General features: G+C 65.6%; 4 protein-coding genes across 5 annotated transcripts; 3 read left to right on the forward strand and 1 right to left on the reverse strand.

Annotated features, from left to right (window-relative positions):
* Positions 1 to 1109: 1109 nt before the first annotated feature.
* On the reverse strand, positions 1110 to 2654 carry SSNA1 (SS nuclear autoantigen 1). Its single transcript, XM_059141663.1, has 3 exons — positions 2501 to 2654; positions 1843 to 2042; positions 1110 to 1593 (listed from the first exon to the last, which is right to left on the reverse strand). The coding sequence occupies exons 1-3, from the start codon at positions 2550 to 2552 to the stop codon at positions 1489 to 1491; spliced, it is 357 nt and encodes a 118-aa protein (XP_058997646.1). The 5' UTR covers positions 2553 to 2654; the 3' UTR covers positions 1110 to 1488.
* ANAPC2 (anaphase promoting complex subunit 2) lies at positions 2635 to 13726 on the forward strand. Of its 2 annotated transcripts, XM_059141638.1 has the most exons (13): positions 2635 to 2855; positions 3065 to 3687; positions 4573 to 4705; positions 5681 to 5855; positions 6188 to 6307; positions 6699 to 6816; positions 7711 to 7892; positions 8240 to 8381; positions 8722 to 8797; positions 8885 to 9088; positions 12340 to 12469; positions 12649 to 12884; positions 12984 to 13254. In XM_059141638.1, the coding sequence occupies exons 1-13, from the start codon at positions 2751 to 2753 to the stop codon at positions 13194 to 13196; spliced, it is 2457 nt and encodes an 818-aa protein (XP_058997621.1). In that variant the 5' UTR covers positions 2635 to 2750; the 3' UTR covers positions 13197 to 13254. The 2 variants fall into 2 exon arrangements, with proteins under 2 accessions (XP_058997621.1, XP_058997620.1); XM_059141637.1 differs by lacking the exon at positions 12649 to 12884 and having other exon boundaries at positions 12984 to 13726.
* A 966-nt stretch (positions 13727 to 14692) lies between these two features.
* TMEM210 (transmembrane protein 210) lies at positions 14693 to 16500 on the forward strand. The gene is made up of 4 exons (XM_059141660.1): positions 14693 to 15547; positions 15691 to 15826; positions 16030 to 16059; positions 16250 to 16500. The coding sequence occupies exons 1-4, from the start codon at positions 15460 to 15462 to the stop codon at positions 16449 to 16451; spliced, it is 456 nt and encodes a 151-aa protein (XP_058997643.1). The 5' UTR covers positions 14693 to 15459; the 3' UTR covers positions 16452 to 16500.
* A 71-nt stretch (positions 16501 to 16571) lies between these two features.
* LRRC26 (leucine rich repeat containing 26) lies at positions 16572 to 18611 on the forward strand. Its single transcript, XM_059142158.1, has 2 exons — positions 16572 to 18152; positions 18241 to 18611. The coding sequence occupies exons 1-2, from the start codon at positions 16934 to 16936 to the stop codon at positions 18525 to 18527; spliced, it is 1506 nt and encodes a 501-aa protein (XP_058998141.1). The 5' UTR covers positions 16572 to 16933; the 3' UTR covers positions 18528 to 18611.
* The last annotated feature ends 1 nt before the right edge of the window (position 18612 follows it).

Raw genomic sequence — 18612 nt, forward strand, 5'->3', positions numbered from 1 at the left:
GCAGTCCTGGTGGTCCCGCCGTTCGCTGCCGCAGTCCCAGCTGCTTTGCCCCCATCCCAGCCACCCCCTGGTCTGGGAGAGGGACCTTCCCGTGAGCACATCTGGCCTCCGGCGCCACCCTCTCCCATCCAGGGCTGACGTAGTGGGAGCTGGGGTGGGGGGCACCCTGGCAGGACGGGAGTGGTTTGACGTAAAGGCCAAACACTTGGGAGGGGACGAGGAGCGGGCAGGGGGTGGGCAGAGCCTCCTGTGTGGCTTGGAAAGTTACCTGGCCCACAGGAAGCAGCAAGGCTGTGGTAGGCAGACGGCTTCCCTCGGCTCAGTGCGAGCGGTCGTCAGGGAGGCAGAACCGCACGCTCAGCTATGGCCGGGAGCTGGGGCTCTCTAGGGTCCAGACACTGAACACAAGGGGGTCCCTCCGGGAGAGCCAAGCCCATAAGAAACGCTGCGTGGGCCAGCTTGGGAAGGAGGACAGTGTTCTTAGTGTGTTCTTCTGGGTGGGGTGGGCCCAGGCTTTCCCAGACCCTCTCAAACAATATGTGCTTCCCAAACCTGCCTGGCCCCTGGAGGCAGTAGCCGCAGGGACCCCCCACAGGGGCTGACAGGCAGCAAAGATGGTCCCAGAGGGGACTCGGGATGGAGGGCTGGGCCCCAGGCAACGTGTAAGGCTGGAAGTGGGCGTGCTTGGTGTGATCTTCCCTGTTGGGAAGAAGAGTCACTGGGCTGAGCGAAGTTCAGAATCCTGGAGCTGGGGCACAGCCCTGTCTGGAGGGCCTGTGCTGAGAGGGCATCTCCCTGAGCCAGGCCTTGTGCTGGTAAGAGGGCATGGCACAGACCAGGACCAACAGGCAGATCACCCCCCGGAAAATAAGGTAGGTTAAGTGGAGTTGGGGGAAAGGGGCTAGCAGCCCTGGTCAGGAGAAAGGGTGGGTGACAAGGTCATAGGAGATGCTCAAGTCTGCCTTCAAAGCCAATAGGGCTTGTTACAGGAACAGCCGCTCTGGGCTTTCCCTCTCAAAGACGAGCCGTGCCACAGCTGGACAGTGGCTCCTATTGATTCTGGGTGTACCGGGCAGCCCTACACTCAAAACATAGGCCGCAGGCAGTAGTCCAACTTTTACAAACACAGTCTTTACTGACAGTCACAGGCTACCACAGCAAACCCCAAGATGGAGGGCCCCCGCCCATTCCCCTGGCCTGGGCACCAAGGTGAGTGTGTGGCCATGGTGCTGAGACTAGGGAGGCAAGGCCTTTCTGGCAGCACAGGTGGGTGTGGGGACCCCAGGCCCCGAGCAGAAGTGACCCAGAGCCTGCCCTCCCCAAATTCTGCGTGGGCCCAGGGCCAGGACTCCAGCTGGTGGGCTGTCCTCGCCACCTGGGGCGGGTGGAGCTTGGCAATGGTCTCCTGCTACCGGGAAGACTGAAAGGAGGCAGCCGTGGAGTCGAGACAGAGTGCTGGAGGCCAACCTGTCGACCGCCTGCGTCCGGTCAGCTGTCCTTGCCACCGCTCTTCTGCTCGGAGGCTGTAGCCTTGGTCAGGTTCCCAGCTTCCCTCTTCAGGACGCTGAGCAGAGTCTGCGAGCTCTCCAGGATCTGGAAACACGGTGACGCTTACCCCCGTTCCACCCGTCAGGAAGCTCCGGCCACACCAGCACCCGCCGGTGGGTCAGAAGCACGGAGAGGGAGCAGGAGAGTTGGGCAGGGCCAGCAAGCCCCTGTTGCCTCGGAGACTAGCCCAAAGCCCCTTCCTCACGCCTGGGAAGCCAGGCTAGGTTAGGTCCCGCCGCCGGCAGGCAGCTCCCCGGCCCCCGCCCGCCACCCCCGGGGGGCCAGGAACCCCACCTTGAGGTAGGCGGCCTCGGTCTCCGCGATGGTCCGGTCGAACTCGTTGCGGGAGGCGATCTTGCGCGCCAGGTTCTCATTGACCCGAGCGAGCTTCTCCGTCAGCTGCCTCACCTCGTTCTGCAGCCGCTGCTTCTCGTCCTCCTCCTGCTGGATCTGCCGGCACAGCTCCTCGCGCTTCTGGCACAGCTCCTCGATGCCTGCGGGGCCGGGGGCGGCCGGGGGCGGCCGGGGGGCAGGCGCTGGGACCCCGCGCAGGAAGCGGGACGGCAGCTGCCGCCCCCCTCTGGAGCCCACCGCCTGCCAGCAGGGCAGCGCGCTGCAGGGCCCAGGACTGGCCGGGGTCCCACCTCCCAGCGGTTCCGGGGTCAAGGGACGCCCCGCACAGACCCGCCGGCGCGCCCCTGGGAGGCAGTGCGCGCTCCAGCCGTGCGTGCCCGCGCTCACCGCGCACACACCTGGCGCCCTGCGGCTGCGGCGCGGCCCGGCGGCTGCGGCCCCGCACGGCCTCCGGCGCCGTCCGAGCCGAGACCCCCACGCACGGGCCGTGCACCCGCCTGGGCCCCGCACGGCGGGCCCGCCGCCGCCTGGGCCTGCAAGCCGGCCAGCCCCGCGCCCTCCCAGCCCGCCCGGCGCACCCCGCCGCGCGGCCGCTCACACTTGACCAGCTCGTTGTTGTAATTCTGCAGCGCCGCGCCCTGCTGGGTCATGGTCGCCGCCGCCGCCGCCGCCGCGACCCCTCCAACCGCCGCTACCGCCCCCGCCCCCGCTCGCGCCTGCGCCTGCGCCTGCGCCTGCGCGCGGCCTTCCGACCGCGCGCCCTCCGCTACGTCAGCGCCGCGCGCCTCCCGTGTGCGTCATCGCCGCGCGCCGCGCCTGTCGGCTCCGGGAAGCGGGTGGGCGCACAGATGGCGGCGGCGGGATGCGACGGCGACCCCGGGCCTGCAGAGGAGCTGCTGGTGGCCTGGAACACCGTGAGCACCGGGCTGGTGCCGCCCGCCGCTCTGGGGCTGGTGAGGCCCCGGAAGAGGGCAGCGGGCCCGCGCGGGGTTCCCGGGACGTCCAGCCAGGGGTCCGTTAGGCGCCCCGGGCAGCCCTTCCCCTGCGTCGGCCGCAGCTCCCCCTGCGCTCCGCGCCTTCCCCGCGGGTTCCCGCCTGTCTCCGCCCTTCCCACCCCCACCCCCACCCCTGCGTCCCGTCCTCACGGCCTTGTGCTCTCCAGGCGTCCTCCCGGACCAGCGGAGCGGTGCCGCCCAAGGAGGAGGAGCTGCGGGCGGCGGTGGAGGTCTTGCGGGGCCACGGGCTGCATTCGGTCCTGGAGGAGTGGTTCGTGGAGGTGCTGCAGAACGACCTGCAGGCCAACATCGCCCTGGAGTTCTGGAACACCATCTCCCAGCGCGAGAACTGCGCAGACGAGCCCCAGTGCCTTCTGCTGCTTCTGGACGCCTTCGGCCTCTTGGAGAGCCGGCTGGACCCCTACCTGCGCAGTCTGGAGCTCCTGGAGAAGTGGACGCGCCTGGGCTTGCTGATGGGCGCCGGCGCTCAGGGGCTGCGGGAAAAGGTCCACACCACGTTGCGCGGCGTCCTGTTCTTTTCCACTCCCAGGACCTTTCAGGACATGATCCAGCGCCTCTACGGCCGTTTTCTGAGAGTGTACATGCAGAGCAAGAGGAAGGGGGAGGGGGGCACGGACCCCGAGCTGGAGGGGGACCTGGACAGCAGGTACGCGCGGCGGCGGTACTACCGGCTTCTGCAGAGCCCGCTGTGTGCCGGCTGCGGCAGTGACAAGCAGCGGTGCTGGTGCCGCCAGGCGCTGGAGCAGTTTCACCAGCTCAGCCAGGTCCTGTGAGTACTCGAGCCTCTGTTCTTCCAGACTCTCACTTACCGCCCTGGGTCCGGCTGGCTGGCCGTGGCCCAGGGAGGGTCCCCGGGATCTCTGTGCTGGGAGCCTGTGCGTCCTGTCCCGGACACAGGTGTGTCTCTGCTGCTCACACCGGCGCCAGGTTTCACGCTCTGCGTGCCCTGAGCGCCTACGTGATTCCACGTGCCCTGGGCCACACAGATGTCTGCTGCGCCTTGCGTAGGTTCTCCAGGAAAGGGATGGCCTCTGTTTTCCCTCTAATTGCCAACAGTCGGCTTGCTGGTTTGTTCTTTCCAGTACAAGCTGGGGATTAGGCCAACATGCTGGGCAAGCGGATGGCCTTTCCAGCCTTTTAAAGTGGAAGGGACATTGTCGTTAAAGCCGCGTTCTGACCTGTGGGCCTTTCGTCCCTCGTGGTGGTTTGTAACGGTCTTGTCTTCTCAAGTGAGGCAGCAGCAGACAGCGATTAGGGAGGGGTGGTCCAGTTGCCAGTAGGGGCAGAGAGGCCCCGTGTGGCTTCTGCTGGGTTCGTCCCAGATGAAGGACGCACAGCACCGTGCTTCGTCCTCTTGAGTGCCACTGCCCTTGCTGACCAGGGTCTGCAGCAAAAGGCCAGACTGGGGATGGCTGCGTCCATGGGGCACATTTACCTGCAGTTCCAGAGCCGTGTTGAGGAGTTGAGGCTTTGGCCCTGAGAACCACACCCACTGCTCACAAGGGGAAGGCCGGTGTCTCAGCCTGGGCAGAGAAGTCAGCTGGCACGGGCAGGGCTCTGCCCTCCCAGCAGCTTTTCTGGAAGGTTGTTACTGAGGGCACCAGGGGGGAAAGGAGTGTGGCCTGCGTGCCCCACAGGCAGGACTCTCCTCCAGGCACAGGCTCAGTCTGTTGGAGCGGGTCAGTGCCGAGGCTGTGACCAGCACCCTGCACCAGGTGACCAAGGAGAGGATGGAGGACCGATGCCGGGGCGAGTATGAGCGCTCCTTTCTGCGTGAGTTCCACAAGGTAAGGACAGCCCCACGGGCCCTTTCCCTCGGAGGTTGTAGACAAGGTTTCTGGCAGATCCGACCCCTGGTTTTAGAAGCAGAGGAAGTATGGAGACTTGGGTGAACTAGGGCCTGGTTGGTGGGTGAAGCTGTCTTGGTGCTGGGTGAATGCTGACCCTTCCCATTCTGCCCTGATGACAGCAAGAGAGAGCCTGTGACGTGTGCAGTGAGGTCTGTGCGGAATTCCTTGGCTAGAGGCAGTGCCAAGGTCTGGGCTGTGCCGGTGACAGCTCTCAGGGCATCCATGCTGTCAGGGACATGGTCTGAGGCTCTGCTCTGGCTGCCGCAGAGTTGTGGAGGTGCCGGGTCCCACCACAGGGGACTGTCCAGCCTACTGCTTTTTTTTTTTTTTTTTTTTTTGCCTGTCCTCTTCCACTGTCTCCTGAGAACACAGACCAGCCGTGATGGGGAGTCAGAGCCGGTGCCCTTGCAGCCGTGGTCTCTGATGGGCGTGAGCCCGGAGGCCTGGCTGGGACACCTGGGTTTCCCCCAGTGGCAGGACATCCAGAGAACCGCTTGGTACTTGGGGGGGAACGTATGCATTCTGGAGTCCACGTGGCCATGTTGCCAAGTGCCCATGTGCTCAGAAGGGTCCTTAGGCTTGTGTGCACGTGGCTAGTTGGGTACATGGTCCCCAGGCGGTGTCTGTCCATTGACTCAGGTGAGCACGCTCTCCGTGCCCTGCGTCAGAGCCACTGTTGCCAGAGATGTCTGGGCACTGATGTTCTAAAAGTGTGGGGCACAGTGAGAGGAGGCCTGGGCGCCCCTTTGGGCCCATTATCCTGCTGATGTGTCCTACTGCGTAGCAGGCGGCCTTAGGGACGCCCCAGGACTGGCTGCAGGGTGGCTAGCTAGCTGTGCGGCCTCTCCCGGTCACTGCTGGTCAGGCTTGGGCTCAGCTCCTTACCTCTCCATCCCTGTGCTCTTCCAACAGTGGATTGAGAGGGTGGTGGGCTGGCTGGGCAAGGTGTTCCTGCAGGATGGCCCAGCCCGACCTGCGTCCCCGGAAGCCGGCAACACACTGCGCCGCTGGCGCTGCCACGTGCAGCGGTTCTTCTACCGGATCTACGCCAGCCTGCGTATCGAGGAACTCTTCAGCATCATCCGAGGTTGGCCCCTGGGCGCTGGAGGAGCCCCCACCGTCAGCGTGGGCTGCCCCAGTTCAGGGTCAGGGCAGGGGTGACGGGGCAGCGGACAGTGCTTCTGGGTGTCCACGCTCCTCCTTCCAGCTTCATGCCCCTGCGCTGTCCTTCTGCACCATGGGGGGTTGTGGGCTTAGGAGGGTGCAGAGTTGACCTGGATCCCCTAGCAGGTGTCCCGCAGTGTTGCTGAGTGGAGGTCCGGCTGCTCAGCCTTGGGGCCCTGCCCACTTGCGTCCTCACTTGCGTGCACAGTGCGTGCATGCTGGCGCGTGTATGCAAGGCCTGGCGCGCTTCTGCAGACTTCCCGGACTCCCGGCCAGCCGTCGAGGACCTCAAGTACTGCCTGGAGAGAACTGACCAGAGGCAGCAGCTGCTCCTGTCCCTCAAGGCTGCCCTGGAGACACGTCTCCTCCATCCAGGTGCCGAAGCTGCAACCCAAGGGTCTGGCCTCCCTGCGCCAGGGGATGTGTAGGGAGTGGGTTTGTGCAGTCCTTGGGAGAGCCGGGGTGCTCGGCTTGGTCCTCCCTCGAAGGAGTCACAGGGAGGGCGGGCTGTGGCCTGCGGGCAGAGGGGGTGCATGATCCCCACAGAACAGGCCACCCAGGGAGGGGGTTTGGGATCCAGGGACGTTCTGGGGAAAGCCGCCAAGAGTTGGGGGAGAAGGGGGCCGCTTCCCGCATGTCACGCTGGTACCCTGGGGAGTGAGGTCACAGGGGCAGCTGGAAGCCCACCTGGTTGGGGTGCACCTGCATGCTGTCGGGCCAGCGCTCCGGGTGCTGCGCGGACGACCGTCCTCCCTCCTGGCTGTAGGCGTGAACACGTGCGACATCATCACCCTCTACATATCGGCCATCAAGGCCCTGCGTGTGCTGGACCCGTCCATGGTCATCCTGGAGGTGGCCTGCGAGCCTGTTCGCCGCTACCTGAGGTGAATGTCGCAGACAGGCCCTGGGGAGCGGCTCCGACATGAAGCCCTTGTCTCCTAGCTCCGTGTGTACAGCCAAGTTCCCCCTAGGTCTTGGTGGCCCCCAGGACACCAGGGACACTCTGTCCTTCCTGTTGGGTCACAAGGTCGAAGCCAGGGCCCTTCCTGTTGCTGGTGCCTGCCACTGTAGCTGTCGCCCAGTGCGCAGACATTGCGGCCCCGCTGTGCACCCTGCCCTCTGTCCCTGCCCCTCCTCCCAGCACAGAGAGGCCCCAGCTCAGCTTTGCCGGGCTGGCCAGGCCCCCAGGCTGAGGAGGAGGGGGGATCCTGGGCTCAGCCTCGCCTGCAGTGAGCAGCAGGGACTGTTGGGTGGGCTGCTCGAGAGCGTGTCTGAGCGGGTGCCGTGGCCCAGCTGCCTGGAAACACCTTGGGGTGGTAGAAGCTCCGGGGTCTCGGTGCGAAGGGCTTGGTCTTGTTTCTGTCTTTCTTTAATGATTTTATTTATTTTGAAAGAGAAGGAGGGAAAGTGCATGCACCAGCAGTGGGGCGGGGGAGACGGAGAGGGAGAAGCCGAGCCCTGCTGAGCAGGGAGCCCACCGCCAGGCTCCATCCCAGGACTCCAGGATGGTGACCTGAGCCGAAGGCAGGCCTTAACGACTGAGCCCCCCGGCACCCTGGTTTGGTCTTACTGTTTCAGTTCTTGGTGTTCCCAGAAAACGGGGGTCTTTATTTCAGTCATGTCCGCTATCGTTACTACCTTTCCGGACGCAGTTTGGTAGACTTACCTGAAGCGTGTGGCTAATGGATGCAGCTGCCACGGGGGAGGTGAGGTGGTACGGGCCAGCGCGGTGAGCTGGGACAGGCGCTGAGAGGGCCAGCAGCACGCACGTTCGACAGGACGCGGGAGGACACAGTGCGGCAGATTGTGGCTGGGCTGACGGGGGACTCCGACGGGACAGGAGACTTGGCTGTTGAGCTGTCCAAGACGGATCCAGCGAGCCTGGAGACCGGTCAGGACAGCGAGGATGACTCTGGCGAGCCAGAGGACTGGGTCCCCGACCCCGTGGATGCTGATCCAGGTCAGTGCCCGCCAGCCCTGCCCGGCTCTGGGTCGCGGGGGAGGCTCCAGTAAGGCAGACGCTCTGGTCTTGTGTCCTCATGAGCCCTGAGGCTTGAGGGCGTCCGCTATCCCCGCCTAAACCAGCCCCTTGCCCAGGGTGCTTCCGCGGGCCTGAGCGGACCGACAGCGGCCTGTGTCCCCGTCCCAGCTGCTTGGAAAACAGATTCATAGGCGGCGTGCGCACCACCAGCCCGCCCCACCCTGGGATCTGAGCGTGGACCTCGCGGGCTGGGTGGGGTGGGCCCCGCCTGGGTGCGGATGGTACTTCCTCAGTGCTCCCCCTGCCGCCACCCCCGTGCCGTGCAGGCAAGTCCAGCTCCAAGCGGCGCTCCTCGGACATCATCAGCCTTCTGGTCAGTATCTACGGCAGCAAGGACCTCTTCATCAACGAGTACCGCTCGCTGCTGGCCGACCGCCTCCTGCACCAGTTCAGCTTCAGTCCCGAGCGGTGAGGCTTGCGGTGGCCGCTGGGCAGCTGCCCTGCTCCGGAAGGAAGCTGCCTCGTGCTGCCAAGCAAGGACGGGCCTGTGCTCAGCCACGGTCCTGGAGGCTGGCGGCGGTGGGGGTGGGGGGGGGGGGAGGGCGCGGCCTAGGAGCTTGGGGAGCCGGGTGCCCGGGGACCCCCAGGTCTCCGCTGGGATGGAGCAGGCCCAGGGTCTCGATGGTAGCACCTGCACTTCCCCCTCTCCTCCTGGCCTGGGGGTGCCCTTGCACCCCAGGGGGGACTGCCTGTGCAGCATCTCCGGGTGGGGGACACACCGCAGACCCCCAGAGGTACATCTTTTCAGGGAGATCCGCAACGTGGAGCTGCTGAAGCTGCGGTTTGGGGAAGCCCCGATGCACTTCTGCGAGGTCATGCTGAAGGTGGGCTTCTGGGGCTCCCAGTCCGCTGGGCCAGCCTCACCCCCAGCCCAGTCCTGGGGCCTCTGAGACCCCCCCCTCTTCCCCCAGGACATGGCAGATTCCCGTCGCATTAATGCCAACATCCGTGAGGAGGATGAGAAGCGTCCCGCAGAGGAACAGCCGCCTTTCGGGGTCTATGCCGTCATCCTGTCCAGCGAGTTCTGGCCGCCCTTCAAGGACGAGAAGCTGGAGGTCCCCGAGGACATCCGGGAGGCCCTTGAGGTTTACTGCAAGAAGTATGAGAAGCTGAAGGTACTGTGCACACCTCCCTGGGTCGGGAACCGGGGGCAAGTGACCCTTCCAGCCCTGCTGTGCAGCAGCAGCTGGGTGCGGCCCCTCCCTGCGGTCCTCTCCGGAGCCCCCTGCCTCTGTGTCGGGGGGTGGGGGGCACGGGGGGGCGTGTCCTGCTCCCTCCGGGACCCACGCACCTGTGCGCGCGGGGGCCTCCCCACCCTGTACTGACAGGGGCTGCGTGGCCCTGCCTTCCCACCCTTCTGGGCTTCCTCTTCCGCTGTCTACCCTCTGGTGTCTCTGAACCAGTGGCCGGGGTGCCGGGGTCATCCCGGGGAGAGTCAGGGACCTCTGTCTGCGTCCGGGACTTCTCCAGTTACCCGTGAGGGATTTGACTTCCAGGACCCTGCTCTGTCCCTGCCACCGTCTAGCTTGCTTCCCTAGAAGCTGCCTTCCCAGGCCCCAGGGCGCTGGAGGACCAGGATGGTGCTGTCTGCTCTTGGGGCCCTGAGGGCCTAGGATGGGGCAGGAGGAGAGAGGGGTGCGCTGCAGGCCGTGTGGGGTGGTTCAGGCTTGGGAGTGCAGGTGGCAGGTGGACCCGTGTCTAGAGAGAGTGGGGGGCTAGGGTGCCTGTCGTAGGTTTCTGGGGACTGGTAAAACAGGTTCTGGGGCACTTGGTCTGAGTTGTGAGGGGCCCCTGGGCTCCCGAGCAGAGGACACAGTAGGTGTCTGGGGAGCAGGGCTGGAGCCCTAGGGGCATCTGGAACACTCCGGAGACGGACCATCAGCCCTCAGGACAGAGCCCTGGGAGGGAGACCAGTCGGCGGGGGGACGGAGGAGCTGGGAGAGGACAGCAGAGCCGGGTAGTGGGAGAGATGTGGGTTCTCCACGTTCTAGGCCAAGGAAGCTAGTCCTGGAGGGAGGAGGGTTCCCATCCAGAGACCGTCAAGGGCAGGAGCAGGGCAGGAGGTTCTGGAGTGGGGAGGCCAAACGGGGGTGCACTGCACAAGGCTGCGAGGGTCTGTGTGGCTCTCACCAGCTCCCGCTGGGCCACTGGAGCACCCCATGGTTTCTGCTGCGGACTATGGTGAGGTGCTCAGTCCAGAGCCTGCCCACAGTGCACCCCAACTCTCCCTGGTTGAGGACAGCTTGTGCCGCCGCCTGCTCCCTGCCCCTTCTGGCTGCCTTGTTGGCAAGGAGCTGCTGCCGGGAGCGGCCCCACGACCTCCGGCCAGGGTCTTGCCGTGGGTCCCAGGAGGGCTCAGCCATGTCCTTCTGCTCAGGCCTGACGTACCTGACTGATGGCCATGTTGCAGCCTGCTTGTCCTTAAGAGCAGCTGGATACTGGGGGGGCGGGGGCGGGCCGCAGGGCCATGTTGCAGGTCAGCCCTGTGGCCACAGTGTCTCTGCCTCCCACCAACTGAACTCTTGGCCCGAGGATCATGCTGGACACGTGTGGGTGGCCCGGCAGCCACAGAGTACTCTTAGCCATGCCTTCTGCTGCTGGGCCTCGCATCTGCCCCACTGTGGGCTGGAGTGGTGGCTCTAAGGTCCCTTGGAGCCAGAGAGCCTGTCCGTGGCTCTGCTGGTTGTGACTTGGGCAAGCTGGGGCTTCTCCCGTTTTCTCTCTGCAAAGTGGGGTTCGCTCTTGTCTCCCCCTTTAGAGCTGAGGGGTTGTTGAGAGACTCTTAGCACTTGGCCCAGAGTGGCTGTGTCAGTGTCCTGGGGCTACTGAAACAAAGCACCACAAACAGAGCTTAAGACAGTGCAAATTTATTGTCTCAGGTCTGGGGCAGCTAAAAGTCCAAAATCAAGTGGTTGGTCGTGGGGCTGTTCTCTCTCCAGAGGCTCCAGGGGAGGCTTCTTTCCTGCCTCTTCCAGCTTCTGGTGGCTCCAGGCGTCCCGTGGCTTGTGGCCATATCCGTCAGCTTCTGCCTGCGTTGTGACGTGGCATTCTCCCCACGTCTCTCTCTGTCCAGATTCCTCCTTAGAGGGCACCAGCCGTGTAGGGTCAGGGCCGCTCTGTCAGAATGAGCTCACTGCGGGTAGGACTTAAGCATCTTGTTGAGGGACACAACATACAACGCTCCACTCTCCAGCCCTCCCTGAAACTCGTGTCCTTTCTCCGTGCAAAACACATTCAAGCAAGGTCTGTAGAGTCCTTACCTTTCCAGCACCGACTCCAAGCTCACAGCAACCCCAAGATCCAGTGTTGAGTATCATCTGAATTGGGGGAGAGCACGATGGTGCAGCCCATTCTGGGCAGGGCTCCGTTCTAGCTGCGAACTTGGGAGAGTGGACGGGGAGTTGGTGCTTCCAAAGGGCATCTGGGAAGGTTTGGGCCGATTGCATTCCAAGAGGAAGACTTCTGAAGGAAGGAAGGGGTCACAAGCCCCAAGTCAGTCAAAAGCCAGTAGAAGAACTTGGGTGACCTCATGGCTGTGTTCCTAGCCTGCCGGCCAGGGCTCTACACCTCCCACGTGCGCACAGAGCCGGCCTCAGGAGCCAGGAGGCTTCCCTCCTTCCGTGCAGGCTGTTGCCTGATTCTCTGGGGCCCCGTGCCCCATCACGTACCCCCTTCCTGCCAGCCTGTCTCTGTCCGGGCTCTTCTGCAGCTGTCAGTGGGCTCCGGGGTCAGAGTGCGGGTCTCTGGTGCCCTCTGGGCTCCATCTCCTACACGGAGCAGGTTTGCGGCCACCACGAGGCCGCCCTCCCACACTTCCCTCAGCCTGGCCTGTGCAAACGGGCCTCGGCCACCGTGTGGTGGGGTCGCACGTCCTCCCGTTCGACGGCTCCTCGGCATGGCTTTCCTTCCCACGTTCCTTCAGGGCAGTCTGGGCATTGAGGGGGTGCTTTGCAGGCCTTACTTGGAGTCTCGGCGTGTGGCTGTGTCCTTGTGGCCTCTGCCTCCGTCATCACACTGCCCCCCCCCCCAGGGGATGCTGGTCATGTTCCATCGGGGCCCCTTGTACTTCAGATGACCTCGTGTCACTGGCCCCACCTGCGATGACCCCCTCGCCAGCTCAGGTCACACTCGGGGGAAGGGGTCAGGATGCGGACATGTTTCTCAGAGACAGATCTATCTGCAGTGCTCGCTGCCCCTCCCGTGCTCAGTGTTAGGCAAGCCGGGGAGCAGGTGGGAGTGGGAGCCAGAGCCCTGTCCCCTCCTGCTGCTGCTGCTGACGGCCTGGTAGGGACAGGTCAGGGAGCCCTTCCCTCACGGTTCCACGGGGCTCCGCCGGGCCGCCCATGCTAACTCCGGTCCTCCCCAGGCCATGCGGACCCTCAGCTGGAAGCACACCCTGGGCCTGGTGACCATGGACGTGGAGCTGGCCGACCGCACCCTGTCTGTGGCCGTGACTCCTGTGCAGGCGGTGGTCTTGCTGTACTTCCAGGACCAAGGTGAGCCCCTGACTTCTAGCCAGCCTGCCCCCGCCATGCCTCCCTGGGGGCCTGTGCCACCCACCTGCTAAGCACCTACTGACCTCTGGGAAGCCGGATGGGGCCCACGTAGCAGGGGTGGAGGGCGGGGAAGCTCGGCCTTGCCCCGTGGGTGCAGTGGCCCCGGCTTCCCCGCGCAGCCAGCTGGACCCTGGACGAGCTGAGCAAGGTAGTCAAGATGCCCGTGGCGCTGCTACGGCGGCGGATGTCAGTGTGGCTGCAGCAGGGCGTGTTGCGGGAGGAGCCAGCCGGGACCTTCTCCGTCGTGGAGGAGGAGCGGCCGCAGGACCGGGACAGCTTGGTGCTCATCGACAGTGATGAGGAGAGCGACTCGGGCATGGCCTCCCAGGCTGACCAGAAGGAGGAGGAGCTGCTGGTGCGGCTGGGGGGCTGGGGGCGGCTGTGGTGGGGGGCGGCCGTCTGGATAGGCAGGGTTCGGGGGGGCCTGACAGCCAGCGGGCGTCTGTCTGCGCAGCTCTTCTGGACATACATCCAGGCCATGCTGACCAACCTGGAGAGCCTCTCGCTGGAGCGCATCTACAGCATGCTGCGCATGTTTGTGGTCACGGGGCCCGCACTGGCCGAGATCGACCTGCAGGAGCTGCAGGGCTTCCTGCAGAAGAAGGTGCGCGACCAGCAGCTCGTCTACTCGGCTGGTGTCTACCGCCTGCCCAAGAGCTGCAGCTGATACCCCCCGGGCCTGCCCAGGCCCTCGCAGCGCGGAGTAAAGCAGATGGTTCTCTGTCCTCTCCCTGTCCTGGTGGCTTTGTGGGCCCATCACGATCCTGTGGTCCAGGCTCTTCCTCCAGACAGACCTCTCCACCCCCGTTTCGCAGGACCTGGCTCCCTGGGAGCAGGCGAGGGGAAACACACGGGTGGCCAGGCCCCCATCCTGGCCTGTACCCCTGGGTTGGGCTCCAGACCCAGAGCCCCAGCACACCCCTAGGCCACACCAGCTGGTGACAGCTCACCTCTGAGCTCAAAGCTCAGGCGGGAGCTCACACTGGAGGGTTCCAGCCCCGAGCTGCACTCTGGCCTTTGGAAGGAGCCCTTGGGTCCCCAGCCCTTTTCCTGGCCTGAAGGTCCAGGGGTGTTGCTGGGATGCATGGACGCCATTGGAACGCGTGAGATGGACAGGCAGCTGGGCATCTCCTCAGGTCTCCAGCAGGAGGGGCTGGCTGTTTGTGGTTCACAATAAAGTTAGTTTCTGTGCCCTCAGACACGTGGTTAGAACAGGGGAAGACTTCTGTGAGTCCAGCCTCTAGTGCATTTGGGAGGCCCATTGTGTCCAGAACACAGGGGGGGCCTGTCCAAGGGGCTTCGGGGGACCTACCACTGCCCCTGCCCCAGAGGTCCCAGAAGGTGGGGAAGGGTGTTGGCCCCACCCGGGCTAGTGCCGCGGCCTCCAGTGCTGGGAGCTCCGCTCTAGCTGGGGGCCGCTGACCTCCCAGGCGACAGGCCCCTGGGAAGGAGTCTCCACCCTCCTGCTCCTGCCTGCCCAGGGTGCACTTCCAGGCCTGGAGCCATGCCTGCTGCCCCTGCACACCCTTGGGGTCCCCCCCAGCTGTCTTCCAGTGCCTACACCACCTCTCCTCCTGGGCCTGTTGCACAGGGGCCCTGAGGTCGACCCTCTTCTGGGACTTCCCCTTCTTACCCCAGAGCATTGTGTTTGCCATGGGTTTGGAGGACAAAGTGGTGGAAACTAGGCATGTAGTCTTAGCAGGCAGTGCCTCCCTCCCTTGGTCTCTGCACGCCACCAAGGCTGCTGTGCTGTGGTCACTTAGAAGAAGGGGCTTCCCTGTTTCCTCCAAATTCTGGGTGGGTGCCCTGGAGCCTCTGACACCGGCCATTCCCTCCACACGGAAGGCCACCTGGCGCGGGGCGGAGTGTACCTTTGTCGTCCTAACCAGGGTGCAAACCTGCTAGACTGGCCTGGCAGGGGGCGGTGTCCACTCCTGGGCGCAGCGCTTCTGCTTCCTGTGCCTTTGGACATGGTTTGTGGACGAATGTGGTTAAAAAGCTCTGTCTTGGGTTACAGCATTAACAGGTACACAGGTGTGCCAGAAACTGCTGGCTGGTCCCTGACCGCTCCCCTAGGAGGGGTCACTTGTGTCAGGAATCAGGGAGGTCCCCGGTGGGCAGGGGTCAGCTGGGGCCCCTCTGCATCCCTGCCCGTGGTACCCTGTGGGATCAGCCGTTTGAGGGGGGCAGTTCCTCCTGCTGCCTGGGTGGTTTGCTTGGCCAAGTCCTTAGGGGAAGAGGGAGGGGTGCAGGAGGCCAGGGGAGCGGCTGGGATTAACTCTGAAGATGCCACAGCCTGCAGGTGGGCCCTTCGGGCAGCGCTTGGCCGCTTGACAGAAGATGCACCACCTCCGAGCCAGCTGCCCCCAGGGGAGGTGGTTCTGGGAAAACCTGTGGGCAGTGCCCCCCATCTCCCTGGGGGGTGGAAGGGCCCCGGAGGTTCCCCTGGACCTGAGCACTGGTGGGGTGTAGGCGAGATCCTCCTCAGGGCAGCCAGTGTGAGGGAGGGCAGTGAGCACAGGTGTCCCCCTTGATCCCTGCTTGTCCCAGCCTGCGGGGATCCTGAGACAGAACCAGGCCCTCCCCTCCCCCCACAGGTGTTCCAGGTCACTGTCTCCGCTTTCCTGGGGCCTGGGCATGGGTGTCCTCCCCTCCCCCAAGAAGCACCATCCCCAAGGCCAGGGCAGCTCCATCCTTGCCTTGGTCCTGGGTCCAGCAGGGCACTCTGAAGTGGCTCCCAGGCCCCTGTCCACCCTACCTGCCCCACCCCAGGGCAGCCTGCCCAAGACTCCTCCACTCCGGCCCCCAAGCACAAGTGACGCGCCCGCTGAGGCCCTGCCCCCACCCGCTCCGCTTCAGAGCCCCACTGTGAGGTCAGCGCCTTCCGATGGGTTCCGTCCAGAGGTGTGTGGTGGGGCTGGGGGCTGGACATGGCCCCCTGTCCCCAGCCTGACTCCTGCCTGGTTGGCAGCCCCCTTGGCCGGATATGTTTGTCCCTTTTGCTCAACCCTGCTGCAGGTGCCTCCTCCTGCCCCCAGCCCTGTCCCTGCAAGGGCCCCTCCCACAGCCTTCCGGTGGCCGCCAGGGGGAGGGGCGGCCCTGGGGGTCCTCCACCGGCGGGTGACGAGGGCCCCTCGGCCGCATGGGCCCTGTCTCTGCAGCTGGGACGTACTGCGAGTGCAGCCTCGGCCTCAGCCGCGAGGCCCTCATCGCCCTGCTCGTGGTGCTGGCGGGCATCGGCGCCAGCTGCTTCTGTGCCCTCGTCATTGTGGCAGTTGGTGTCATGAAAGCCAAGAGGTGCATGAGCCCCGGGGCCGGGATGGTGGGTGAAGGCCACAGGACTGTGCTGGGGGAGGGGCGTCTGGCCCTGGGAGGGATGTCACCAGGAGCTGGGGGACGCCATTTCCCAGGCCAGGTTGTGGAGAGGTGGGGACATACTTGCGGGCTCCTGGAGGCCAGCCCCACTGTTCCAGGGTTCACTCCTCCCTTTGTCCCTCCAGTGAACCATGCCCCAGACACATGAACAGCAGGTGAGTGACCTCAGGGGAGGACCCCACAGGTGAGCCCGGCTCCTGCTTCCTGCCCCCAGGTGGGGGGGGCGGGAGGCGTGTCCCGTGCTTCGGGAGCATGAAGGAGCACTGACAGGAGGCCCAGGACTGCCCTGGGAAGCCTGTGATGGTGGCTGCCTGCTGCCAGCCTGGCCCGGCCCCTGTCGTGCAGGTTGGTGGGGCACTACGGGGTCCAGGAAGATCGCATGGATCTACACACCGTGCAAGTGGGGCCTCACGTCATGGACCCTGACCTGGAGGTCTCTATGATGCCACCCCTGGAGGAGCAAGGCCTCATGACCGTCCCCATGGACCCCATGTCCCCAAACGTGACTGTAGTAGAGGAGCCGCCCCCTCTCGCCCCCCCAACCTGAGCAGGGCTGCAGGCAGCCTGGGGGAGGGGAATTAAACAGTATCGAGTGCTTCTGCCCTGTCCTCCCTGCGGGCTCCTCCTCCAGCGGCTGTGCAGCTGTGTCACGGTGGGGAGGGGTTTGCATACACCCGGGTCATCTCCTGCACCCCCGGTGGGGAAGGGTGCCCAGGGCCTGCACAAGGCACCCACTGTCCACCCTCCAGCGCAGGGAAGCACAGCCCTGGTATTTCAACCTCTCCTTGCCTTGGCCTCGGCATAGCTCCTCCCCATCTTCCTGCTGCTGTGTCCTGTGAAGCTAGCACACCGCCGCCTCCGGGGGCCCCTGTCCACCCCACCCCCACACCGGGAACCTCAGGACAGGATGTGCAACTTCGAGGACTCCAGAGGGAGCAGCGTTCGACAGGAGAACTTGGCCAGGTGCCTGTGCCCTACCCAAGCTGTCTCCTTGAGGTTCTAAGCCAGTTCTTAGCCAGTGGGGCAGACATGACTGTCCTCCTGCCTCGTACCCCGTCCACCCTCCAGCTATCCCCTGGGCTCCAGCCCCCTTCCTGTGCTCATGACCCCACCAGTCATCCACTATGGGGATGGGACCATCCCTATACTGGGGGTGGGCAGCACTGTGTGTGCTGGGGTCGCTTGGCTGGGCAGGAAATGGGCAGGGACTGGGGAGAGCAGCAGGGCTCACGGGGTCCCATTCCACGTGTGGCATCAATGAGTTTGGTGGGTGTGGGTGTCGTCCAGTGGCCCAGGCCTCAGTGGGGCACAGGGTGGTGGGGACCCCAGGGCAGGAGGGCAAGGCGTCTTGTCAGCGCTGCAGCTGGCACAGAGCCAAGAGGAGCCCAGCTCCGGGACAGGTGGCTGGCGGTGCAGGGCGCTGGCTGTCTGCCCCGCCCCCGCCCTAGGTGCAGGACTGGCCTTGGAACAGGAACTGCCGGCACTCGGGCCGGAGATTTAGTATTTGTGCAGGCGCGGCGGAGACCCGCTGGCTCCGCAGACGCACAGGCAGAGGGCTCCTCGCGCTGCCCCATGCCGAGGCCCGCCTTCCCCTCGCGGCGGCCGCCGCCGCCGATGCTGCTGTTGCTGCTGTCGCCGTGGCCAGTCTGGGCCGAGTCGTCCACCGCGGCGGCCACCTCGGGAACCCCAGGCACCCCGGACTGCCCCGAGGCATGCGCGCGCGCGCCGGGCGGCCTGGTCAATTGCTCGGGGCGCGCTCTGCCCGCCGTGCCCTCGGGCCTGAGCCGGGGCGTGCGCGCGCTGCTGCTGGACCACAACCGTGTGCGCGCGCTGCCGCCCGGCGCCTTCGTGGGCGCCGGCACGCTGCTGCGCCTGGACCTGCGCGAGAACGGGCTGCGCTGGGTGCACGCGCGGGCCTTCTGGAGCTTGGGCGCGCTGCAGCAGCTCGACCTCAGCGACAACTTGCTGGAGGCGCTGGCGCCCGGCACCTTCTCGCCCCTGCGCGCGCTGCGCTCCCTGTCGCTGGCAGGCAATCGGCTGGCGCGCCTGGAGCCCGCGGCGCTGGGCGCGCTCCCGCTGCTGCGCGCGCTCAGCCTGCGGGACAACCAGCTGTCGGCGCTCGCGCCTGGCCTGCTGGCCGGCCTGCCCGCTCTCCACGCGCTGCACCTGCGCGGCAACCCCTGGACCTGCGGCTGCGCGCTGCGCCCGCTCTGCTCCTGGCTGCGCAGGCACCCGCGGCCCGCGCCAGGTGAGGCCCCGGCGCGACCGGGGGAGGGGGGCCGGCACTCGCGGCCACAGTCCCCGCCGTCGTCTGACTCGGCGCCCGTGTCCCGCAGAGGCCGAGACGCTGCTCTGCGTGTTACCGGGGCGCCAGTCGCTCAGCCCCTTGACCGCCTTCACGGACGCCGCCTTCAGCCACTGCTCGCAGCCCCTCGGCCCGTGGGACCTGGCCGTGGTCTACGTGCTCGGGCCCGTCTCCTTCCTCGCCAGCCTCGCCGCCTGCCTGGCGCTGGGCTCCGCGCTCACCGCCTGCCGCACGCGGCGCTCCCGCGCGGGTGTCCTCAGCCGCCTGAGACCCAGCGCCCGGGACCCGGGGCCCCCCGCCGCCTCTGCTCGGGCCTGAGCGGGCCTTGGCTGTTCTCGAATCTTCCCCCTGTCCCCTGCCCTTCTTCTCGGTCCCTGAAGGCGTCAACAAGCGACACAGAAAT

This window comes from Mustela lutreola, chromosome 12 (assembly GCF_030435805.1).
Source record: "Mustela lutreola isolate mMusLut2 chromosome 12, mMusLut2.pri, whole genome shotgun sequence".
In the NCBI taxonomy this organism is placed as follows: Eukaryota; Metazoa; Chordata; class Mammalia; order Carnivora; family Mustelidae; genus Mustela; species Mustela lutreola.